This window comes from Odocoileus virginianus, chromosome 3 (genome assembly GCF_023699985.2).
Source record: "Odocoileus virginianus isolate 20LAN1187 ecotype Illinois chromosome 3, Ovbor_1.2, whole genome shotgun sequence".
NCBI lineage: Eukaryota > Metazoa > Chordata > Mammalia > Artiodactyla > Cervidae > Odocoileus > Odocoileus virginianus.
The window spans coordinates 46,264,653-46,275,654 of NC_069676.1; the positions used below are offsets into that span (position 1 = coordinate 46,264,653).

The 11,002-nt window shown below is 38.0% G+C and overlaps 1 protein-coding gene across 7 annotated transcripts in view; it reads right to left on the reverse strand.

Annotated features, from left to right (window-relative positions):
• BRD8 (bromodomain containing 8) overlaps positions 1-10,957 on the reverse strand; it is a 30,929-nt gene extending 19,972 nt beyond the window's left edge. For 4 of the 7 annotated variants that reach the window (XM_020900151.2, XM_020900152.2, XM_020900155.2 and 1 more), the window contains exons 1-9: positions 10,699-10,818; positions 9,458-9,554; positions 4,555-4,624; positions 2,890-2,939; positions 2,524-2,646; positions 2,328-2,408; positions 1,823-1,887; positions 1,044-1,180; positions 285-503 (exon numbers count right to left, since the gene is read on the reverse strand). In XM_020900151.2, coding sequence (XP_020755810.2) covers positions 285-503; positions 1,044-1,180; positions 1,823-1,887; positions 2,328-2,408; positions 2,524-2,646; positions 2,890-2,939; positions 4,555-4,624; positions 9,458-9,554; positions 10,699-10,717 — 861 coding nt within the window. In that variant the 5' untranslated portion in view covers positions 10,718-10,818. Of the gene's footprint in view, positions 1-284; positions 504-1,043; positions 1,181-1,822; positions 1,888-2,327; positions 2,409-2,523; positions 2,647-2,889; positions 2,940-4,554; positions 4,625-9,457; positions 9,555-10,698; positions 10,819-10,867 lie in introns of those variants that run through there. The other 3 variants (XM_020900153.2, XM_020900156.2, XM_020900148.2) reach the window with 2 other exon arrangements.
• Between the last annotated feature and the right edge of the window lie 45 nt (positions 10,958-11,002).

Here is an 11,002-nt window from a genome sequence, read left to right on the forward strand (position 1 = left end):
CCAAAGAAAATAATTGCAGACCCAGGGGAAACTCTGATTTTCAAATATTACGGATAAGAGTTCTCTGGAGAAGAGAACCAAAATAATTATGGTTTCAGATACCTCAGGACCCAAGGATACTATCAACTACTTGTTTGTTTTTAAATTAACATTTAACTAGGAGATCTCTTCCTCTTTTGAACTTTTTTTCCATGTATATTTTAGGTTATATTTTAGGTCCCAGGCACTCCCTTCCAAGTTACTAAATCACCACAGCTCTCAAACACCCACAGAAGTCTCCATACCAGTCTGGGGCTAGTAGGCAGGAGGCTGCCCTTCTTCAAGAGCTCTGACAGCAGAGGGGAAGGGGGTGGAGTTGCTTTCTGTCCAAGCATCTTTTTCTGGGGTGAATCATCTGTTACTGGGGTCATGGGGGCTTCTAAGGGTGCAGAGCCTGGAGGAAGGGTGTCAGGAATTCCAGGAAACGAGGTGACTGGGGTACTCGGCAAAGTCCCAGGGGTTACCTAAGAGACAACAGAGAACCTTTATCTGACTTCTCAAACTCAGGAGGTTCCCTACTAATCTGGATGGGTTAGTGTATCTAACTATTACTTTATTAGTCCTAAGTGGAACTGCCTAGAAACCCTCAACCCCTCTTGCTCGTAATCACACCTTTCTCCCCCCCCGAAAATTTTTCTCTTCCACCCACTCAAACCCAAAGTGACTCAATCTTTCCACCCAAATTGCCTTTTTATAAACTCCTTACCCACTGCCAATACTGTATTTACAAATAAGTCATCCTATATTTCAGCAAGAATTTCATAAGATCAGTACACTTACAAGTAATTCCTTAACTTAGTCTTTTACCTATTTCTAAAAATGCTTCAAAAGGCTCAATGTTTTTAGGTCCATTCTTATCCTAAAGCACAGAACATGATGAGTCTTCAGCATTCAGACCAAGAGAGGAACTTGTCTCTAAGCCAAAAGTGGTTTCCTCATTACTCAGCTCTCAGCTGGCTTATTGCCCCTTGGTGATCAATTCCTGTGGATGGAAATATACTCACCCCAGAGGTGGCCTCTTCCATAGTGGTTGCAGTCAAGTCCGCAAGTGGATAATCACCTCCAGGGGAGGCAGAATCTATAGGAGAGCGGACCATCACAGTAGGTAACCTCCGAGGGGGTGTTTTTACTGCTTGACGGGCTAGAACATAAAAAAGAATGATTTCTGTCTCAAGATTAAAAATTTTAAAACTAGACTCTACTCTGTTATTATACAACAAAAGACAAATAGAGATGTTGTATTACTAAAGCAGTGTTAAGAGTCTGGATTAGAAAGCTTTCTTTGCAAGTTTTTAGCCTAATTTTTCCTATGAGCAAATTCGTATACCCCAAAGGTTCCTACCGTAGGAAAGTAGTTTAAACATCCCCCAGTATCCTCTACAACAACTTGAGATTCTGCTTTAAACAAGGAAAGACATTATTGGTTCAGAGCATGTATTCCTAGAGTTATAAATGCTGAAGTTCCTTCCCTTATCCAGTGACTGAGCTATTCTCAATCTTCTTACAGAATCTGACTTCTAAAACCTTGTTTTTGTTCAGTAGGTTATTATCAGGTTTTTGTGCTTAAAAGAACACAAGGTCTAGTGAGATCTGAATAGAACTCACTTTCTAAGAGCTTCTTCCTGGACACAAAGGGACATTTTTATTCTGATGAAAGAGAAGATGACAGAGGAAAGTGTGCAAGTAAATTGGAATTAGTGGATTCTGTGTTAACAAATATTTTTCTACTGCCATCAACATGAAGTACTGTACAGTCAACTGCTAATCATTAGGTTCACCTTACCCTGATATGCCGCATCTGTAGCCTTCCTCTTTACTTCAGCCTCCTCTTCCTCCATTTTCTTTTTCCTAAAGAGAAAATTAAGGGTTAGGTCCTAGCTGACTCTAGCTCCTCCACAGTTCATAGTGCCCTCACAAGGAAATTTTTTTTTGCCAGGCTAGCTCTTTTTAGAGGAAAAGCCTAAAAAAAAAAAAAAAAAAAAAAAAAAACCCAAAAAAACCTACAAACTTTATCAGCAAAATACTACCTAACTACCAGTTCTTTACCCCGGCAAACTAGAGCCACTTTTAAGTTAGAACTAAGTTATGTTCTCACAGTGAAATGTTCTATCACATTACCTTCTAAGACTTGCCACCCCCTCCCAGCTTCCAGGCCACTCTACAGCTGTCCCTTTCCAAAAATCTCTCAAGTCTAAAGGGGTGGCAGATGTAGGAAATAAGCCAGATTACTTAAGGAGTAAAAAGGGCAAAAAGAGAAGGAGTATAGATGGAAAAATAATATAACCCACATCGCAATGTCATTGCAAAGTTCATCCAGCCTGCTGTCCATGTGCCCAGCTTGAATCAGCTCTGCATCTCTTTTCAGTCGTCTGTAGGATGAGAGGGGGGTAGACTAAGTTTTTTAATCTATTTAAAAATTTCAGACTAGAGTAAGTTAGCCCCATTTGTCTCTCCCAACCATTTTACATTATCTCTGATAAGTACCTATATTTTTCCTGGGTTTCTTTTATCACTTTCTTTAGTTCCTCAACTCGCTCAGCAGTCAGTTTCCGAACAATGACATCTTCAACAGTTTCTACCACTTCTCCCTTTTCACCCCGTTTCCGTCTATGAAAAATTAAAAAAAACAAACACACACAGACTTGAATAAGAAGAACATTATTTCTAGTCTCACCTGCTTTCTTTGAGGCTTCTCCACCACCTAACCAAAGATTATTACTATTGTATTTTTACAATTTTACCATACCATAATATAAATAGCTTCTTTTTATTTTTTTTAAAAAAGCAGACTTCTACAGTAAATATTCTTCACTAAAGAGATTTGGTTCAAATGCCTGGCTCTGTACTCACTTTGGGGTCTCAGTGGTCTCTAGAAGCTCTGAGTACTGGGAAGCACAATGCTGTGAAAAAAAGTGAAAACATGATGACCAAGCCTAAAAATGGACGACTTTTAAAAATTTCAACACATTACACTAAGGTTTAGACAGGAGAGCTATGTTTAAGGTATGAGTAGCTTCCAGGAGGACAAATTACTTTGCAATCAAATCAGTTCAAAATAATCAATACCATAATACAAATATGTATTTGTATAATACATAATATAAATTCTGGCATGGAATTTGTGTATTTGGGGGAGAGACAAGCTAACAGCCAATATTTATATCTAAGATCTACTGAGTAGTTACCATATACATGGCACTGTGCTAAATGTTTTCTAGGTATTATCTCAACAAAATCTTTTAAACAAGCTTGAATCAACTTTTATCTCTATTCTACAAATCATAAAACTAAGGATCATGGTTCAAAGTTTTAAGTAAAATCATATTAAACAGAGATCTATCTAATGTACAAGACTGGGCTTTTCATTTTTTCACTCTTATGCTACACTGAAAAGGACAGTTTGTAATAGTGTGAGCATACATGGATGGATTGGCAAATACTGAGTAAAAGGAAAAGTATTCTCAACTACTCTTCACAGTTCAAAAGTCTTGTGATTTAAAAGGGCAGGACCTGGTCACAGTGATCAAAAAGACCATCACAAAAAAGTTTACAAATAATAAATGTTAGAGAGGGTATGGAGAAAAGAGAACCCTTTAACACTATTGTTGGAAACGTAAATATAGAAAACAGTACAGAAGTTCCACAAAATATAAAAAATAGAACTATCAAGTGATCCAGTAATTCCACTCTGGGGCATACATCTAGACGAAACTATAATTTGAAAATATATATGCACCTCTATGTTCATAGTAGCACTATTTACAACAGTCAAGACGTGAAGACAACCTAAATAAATGTCCATCGACAGATGCATGGATAAAGAAAATGACGTGTGTGTGTGTGTATGCACATAATGGAATATTACTCAGTCATAAAAAAGAATGAAATAATGCCATTTGCAGCAACAAGGACAGAATCAGAGATCATACTAAGCAAAATAAGTCAGAAAGAGAAAGACAAATACCATATGATATCATTTATATGTAGACTCTAAACTACAATACAAATGTACATATGTATGAAACAGAAACAGAAACAGATTTCCAGATACAGAGAACAAACTTGTGGTTATCAGGGGGAGGGTGTGGAGGGGAGAAATTAACAAATTGTAAATCAAGCTATACTTCAATAAAATTAAAAAAAGAAACAAACATAAGAACAAATAGATAGCAAGATGTTGCTGTCATTTAGTTACCAGGTTGTGTCAAACTCTTTTGCTACCTGATGAACTGTAGCCCATCCAGGCTCCTCTGTCCATGGGATTTCCCAGGCAAGAATACTGGAGAGGGTTGCCATTTCCTTCTCCAGGGGTCTTCCCGACCGGGGGTCCAACCCATATCTCCTACATTGTCAGGAGGATTCTTTACCGCAGAGCAACCAGGGAAGCCCAAATGTGCAAGATACTTAAAGAAAACGGGGGTGGTGGAAGGGTTGGCGGGGGCGGGCAGGACCTGGAAGGGAACCCACTTTACATCTCAAAAAGTGCTCTAAAAGAACACGTACTTGGGAACTTACTTTTTGAGAGAACCAGTCTGGAGGGCGGCCAGGTTCTGCAAAGGGCTTGATTGCTCTGCTAACTGATACCCTACAAAATGAGAAAAGCATCACACACTAAATTGAAAAAAAAAAAAGAGAGAGAGAGAAGGTATACATCCACAGTTCAAGGTTTAGAGTACAAAATCTGGGGGAAAATACTGCTACTGGGAAACATTCTGGAATACATGGCTATGGCAAAGGACACAGCTACTGAAAAGTCATTTTGGAGGGAAAGCATCACTGATAAACAGTTTCCCTACATGATGTATTTCCTGAGTGAAGTGAAGGTATTAGGACCTACACTAAGTTATCATTTCTGTTCATTTGGGAAATTTCTTCTTTGGTTCTTTTAGAAAATATCTGTCTTTTGAGAAGCAATATTCCAGACTCCCAAAAGTTATCTTTTGATCTACTAATACAGTTCTTAAGAACGTAATATAAGAAAATAATTTCACAAAAGCAGCACCAGGAAGAAGGCATGGACATCCTCCCCCCAATAACCATAAGCGTGCTGATCAGATTGATGAACAGTTAGGTTTTTCCTAAGTCCTGTAACAGCACATTTAACTTATGGAACTTCCCCTCAAGAAAATATTAAACCCATAAAAATAACTATGAAATATATGTGGTGATACAGAACATATTTATAACAATATTTACTGAAAAAAAAGAATTTTCTGCTATGATGCACTTATATGATCTTTTAAAAAGCTAAGAGATATAAAGAAAAAGGAAAAGGCGAAAAACAGACTGAAATGGCTTGAAGCAAGAATGTGAAGGGGCTTCAACGGTGTCTATTTCTTTAAAAAGATCTGAAGGAAACATAACAAAACATTAGGATTTGTTAAATCCAAGCACCAGATACATGGGCACTCTATATTATTTTGCCTACTTCTCTATGAGGTTGAAGTATCTCACAACTTTAAAAAGAAAACTTTTAAACTCTGTGTTGGGATAATGGTTTCACAGAATTCTTTTATAAAAAAATTCACTTTAACATTGTTATGTAGACAGCTATCAGCAAAAAACAAAGTTTGATCCATAACAAACTTTCTTTAAATCAAGAAAAGCCTCCAAATCAAGATTTAAATATCTTTTTAAATGTACACAAAAGTACTAGGGGAAAAAAAGGAAAAGTATTTTATAACCTTGGACTAGGGAAGAACTTTCTAATTCAGTCACAAAATCCAGGAGCTATAAGAGAAAATTTTTAATAAATAAACTATATTTTAAGACCCTTAATGTAAAAATACTACATCAAGTAAAGCCAAAGAGCACACCAGTTTTTAAAAACTGTACCCCAAGATGTAGATAAATGGCTAATCTCCCTAATATATAAGGAGCCACCTTCACCCTCCCCACCCCACCAGTAAAATTAAAGAGAAAGACTAATAGTCAAATAGAAAAACTGGAAGACAGTTTACAGAAAAGGAAATACAGGTGCCTTTTTAACAGAAGATATTTAACTTCACTCATCATAGGACAGATGCAAGTGAAAGATACGAGAACTATTTCAAAGTTTTGATCTTATACTGTCAATGATCAAAAATACATAACAACACATTCTATGAGGCAAAGCATAGAAAAACAGGTATGACATATCACCAATGGGAGTATAAATTGAAACAAATCTCTTGAGTAGGGCAACTGAAATGCTTAACAAATTTTTTTTAACTTACATGTTCTTTGAATCAATAATTCTACTTTCAGTTTGTCTAAGATACAAATCCACACATAACTATACAATGCTATATTTCTATTAGCATATGTCCATCAACAGAGTTCTCGTTAAATAAATTATGGTATATCCATAAAACTGTATCATGCAGCTGTTTAAAAAAGAGCTAGATATTCATATAAGGATATACAATGACCTATAAGGTATAATACTAAGTAGAAGGGAAAAAAAAGGCAGCAGTGCCAAAGTAAAGTAAAATGTGCATAGTATATAACCAATTGTGTTTGAGAAAGATCTTCATTTTATTTGCTCTACATAGCAGTAAAAATTACATACTATACATTGCATGGGTGCATGAGTGCTCAGTTGTGTCCAACTCCTTGAGACCCCATGGCCTGTAGCTCATTAGGCTCCTCCATCCATGTAATTTTCCAGGCAAGAATACTGGAGAGGGTAGCCATTTCCTACTCCAGGGCCACTTGTGTTTAAAGAGGAGAGAAAAGGTGGTCCAATAGTTAAGAATCTGTCTGCAAATTCAAAGGACACAGGTTCAATTCCCACTCTGCAAAGATTCCACATGTCATGGGGCAAAGAAGGCCCTGCCTTCAGAGCCCGGACTGCAACAAGAGAAGTCACCACAACGCACACTGCAAGGAAGAGTAGCCTCCACTCGCAGCAACTAGAGAAAGCCCGGGCACAGCAACTAAGACCCAGTGCAGCCAAAAATAAATAAAGTATTTTTTTAAAAAGGAGAAGGAAAAAGAAAATATTTATTTGTTCAAGTATAAAATTTAATGGCAGAGAAACACACAAGGAACTGCTAATCCTGGGAGATAAGACACAGACATGTACCATTTTGAATTTTGAACTTTATGTCTTAAGAACCTCCTCAAAACATAAATACAATTTAAAATTTCAAACTTTTACTTAAGTGTTCTTAAACTTTTTAAATAAAAATGTAATAAAATATACATATTGGATTCTGTTTCAATCCAGTTTACTTGATATTTTGTATAAAAATGAGTTCAGTTAGAAAAAAAAAGAGTTCAGTTTATATTTGAGTTATATTTAAATTCAATCTGAGATTCGTCAAATTACCATGCTGTTTTGTCAGGGGTTATCAGTTCAAGAATAGCTGCTACCTAGAGTATTCTGGTTTCCTCTTTGAAAAGTTATTTGAAAAATACATAGAATTGTAGAAGTGTTACATGTGATCAATAATGGTGCTTTCGTAAACTCATTTGAATGGTTAAAGTAGTAGAGATAAACCCTACAAATGCAAATGTTTATTAAGCAGTTTGAACACTTAAGAAAATTAAAAGGTATCTTTAGATACTGAGAGAAAAAAAGGGGAGGAGGGCGGAGAACAAATGTTAAAAATGAGAGTATGTCCTGGTAGACAAAAAGACTGGAAAACACACACAGTCCTACTTCCTGGTACTTAAAAGAAATATTCAGTGCCAAGATAATTCTACAGGGAGAGAATGATCTTTTCAACAAATACTGAATTCTGGGATAGCTGCGTATCTACACGCAAAAGGGTATCTTGCCTTCCAATCTAAACAAAAATCAGCTCAAAATGGATCAAAGACCTAAATGTGGAGAGTTAAAAGCTCTTTGAATAAAATATAGATGTAAACAGTTTCTTAGCTATGACACCAAAAGCACAAGCAACAGAAGAAAAAAATAAACGTATCAAAACTAAAAACGTCTGTGCTGTAGACAATATCGAGAGATATCAACAGACAATACACAACAGAAAGACAATACACAAAACAGGTGAAATGTTTACAAACAACCTGTCTAACAAGGGATTTGTGTCCAGAATATATAAAGAATTCTTAAAACTCAACATAAAAATAATCCAAGAGATCTGAGCAGACATTTCTACAAAAAAAGACACACAAATGACTAAAAAGAACATGAAAAGATGCTCACCAACAATGGTCATCAGAAAAGACAAATTAAAACCACAATACGATACCACTTCACACTCCGCAGTATAGCTATAATCAAAAAGACTAAATGTTTGCCAAGAATGCAGAAAAACTGGGTCCCTACTTATTGCTGGTAGGAATGTAAAACGGTGAGGCCACTTTTTAGTTTGAAAGCAGTTACTCAAAAAGGTAAATATAAGAATTATAATATGATTCATTGAGATTCCCTTGGACTGCAAGGAGATCCAACCAGTCCATCCTAAAGGAAATCAGTCCTGAATATTCACTGGAAGGACTGATGTTGAAACTGATACTCCAATATTTTGGCCACCTGATGCGAAGAGCTGACTCATTTGAAAAGACCTAATGCTGGGAAAGATTGAAGGCAGGAGGAGAAGGGGACGACAGAGGATGAGATGGTTGGATGGCATCACCAACTCAATGGACATGAGTTTGAGTAAACTCCGGGAATTGGTAATGGGCAGGAAGTCTGGCGTGCTGCAGTCCATGGGATCGCAAAGTCGGACATGACTGAGCAACTGAACTGAACTATGATCCAGCAATTCCACTATTTCAAGAGAAATGAAAACATGCCTGCACAAAATCTTGTACACAAATGTTCACAGCAGCATTAATTATAATATTCAGAAAAGTAAAAACAACCCAAATGTTCATCAACAAATAAACAAAATGTGGTAAACTCATACAAGGAACTACAATTTCATCAAAACAAAGAATAAAGTACTGATACATACGCCAGCATGAACCTTGAAAGCATTATGCTAAGTAAAAGCCAGCCCCAGAGTACCACAAAGTATATGATTCCATCTATATGATATGATCAGAATAAGCTATAGAGAGACAGAAAGTAGATGAGTATTTGGTGAGGGAGGCAGAAATGTTAGAGAGGTAAAGAGATTTGTAGAGTGATTGCTTAAGGGGTAAGATGCTTCTTTCAAGTGTATTTAAATGTAAAATTATAGACTCTAGTGTTGGTCCTATTACAGATACACATTAAATTGTTAATTTAATAAATTAAATTATATTAATAAGTTTTAATAATTTTAATAAATTAAATCCTGTGAATATACTGGGAAGTCTGTGAATATAATTTTATGATATGTGACTTGCATCTCAAGAAGGCTGCTAAACAAATACTGCTTAAAGGTTAACTACTGGAATCCACCGGTATTTACATGAAGGGAAAAAAAAAAAAAAAACCAACGGTTTCTAATACCCAAGGAAGCAGACATCCTAGATACCTTACCAATTTTGATCTCCACTCCTCATGACAGAAGACGCTAAACACAGCTTCTCTCGGATGGACCATGGCTCTGTAGGGCCAGTACTCAACAGCTTATGTTCTGAAAGGAAAGAAGATAACTCTAAGCCCCAAAGGGAGGATTAAAAGTCTAATACAAAAATGTCCTAACCTGTAAGGACAAAGTGAGCCACTGTCACCAAATCTTGATTTTCACCTCTCTAGTAAACACCACCACTAGGATGGTGCCTATACATTGCATGAGAACTGCACTTGATTATCTAGGAAAACATTTTTCTTTAAATGCCTTGGTTACTCTACCATTTAAAAAAAAAAAAAAGTCAAGTTAATTTAGGGCAGTTCTTCAAAAAAACCCAGTTTTAAGAATGCTTTATTCCAGGAACTTCCCTGGTGGTCCAGTGGTTAAGTCTGTGTCTTTTCACTATAAGGGACGTGGGTTCCGTTCCCCTCCCCGCCCTGCCCCCCCCCCCCCCCCCAAAAAGAATGCTTTATTCCAATGTGGACCCCAGGCCTTATTTCCCAGGATTCCGAGCGGCCAACCCCCCCCCACTGCCCCGCCTCCTTCTTAGCATAAACTTGTTTACTTCTCTCAGTTACACCCATTCCCCTCAAGCTGTTAGGCCTTAAAGATCTTCTCAGTCCCTGAAACGGGGGGAAATGGCTGAGATACACGAAATGCGTCTTTTCCCTCGTGGCAGAAAAAGCCCCACTTCTCTGTGGATACAGGCCTCACAAATGTTCGTCAGAAAATGACTCTTTGGGACCCCGGCCATTCCATATGGCTCACAGTATCTCTGTCCGCACGCCGGAGCCTCTAAGGCACCTTTTTCCCCCTCTCACCGCGCAGAGCTGACAAACACACAAGAATGCTCTTGGGCTGCTTCTCTCAAAGCTCCGCCGCCTTGCACACCACAACTAGACAGGAGCACTCCTCGCGGCAACTAGAGAATGGTCCACGGGAAGCGACGAAGACCCAGCGCAGCCAATAAATAAAGTAAAAATTTACAAACAAAAAAAGTCCGCGGCCTTACTAAAATGTAAGACTTCACGCTTCTGGGGCCTCAACCCCCAACCGCTGGCCTTAACAGCGCCGCTCAAGCCCAAGTCTCTGACGGCTCTGGGTTCTCAAGTAAATCATTGCTTCTACTACCCGAGAGTGTGCCAGATCTGTTGCCTGGCCTTGGTTCTACAAACACCTTCCACGCAAGAGCAAGGCGAATACTTACTGCCCGTTCCCGTCGCCATCTTTTGGCCACGACGTCTCCAACCCCCGAAGGAAGATTTCTGGCAGAATTGAAGCCCAAGGAGTTCTGGGAAATAGAGTTCCAGCGTTTATTCGCGGTGCGTCCTGGGAAATGTAGTCCCCTCTCCCTACCCTAGGATGAACTAGCGCACCAAATCAGGTATTCTTGTGAGTTCCTGGGAAGGAATGTGCGAAAGAACAGAGAATGGTGGCTGAAGCCTTACGATTTCCTCCAGACTTCTTAGAAAATAAATACCTAGGATTCAAGAAAAACTGATAAACCGAAG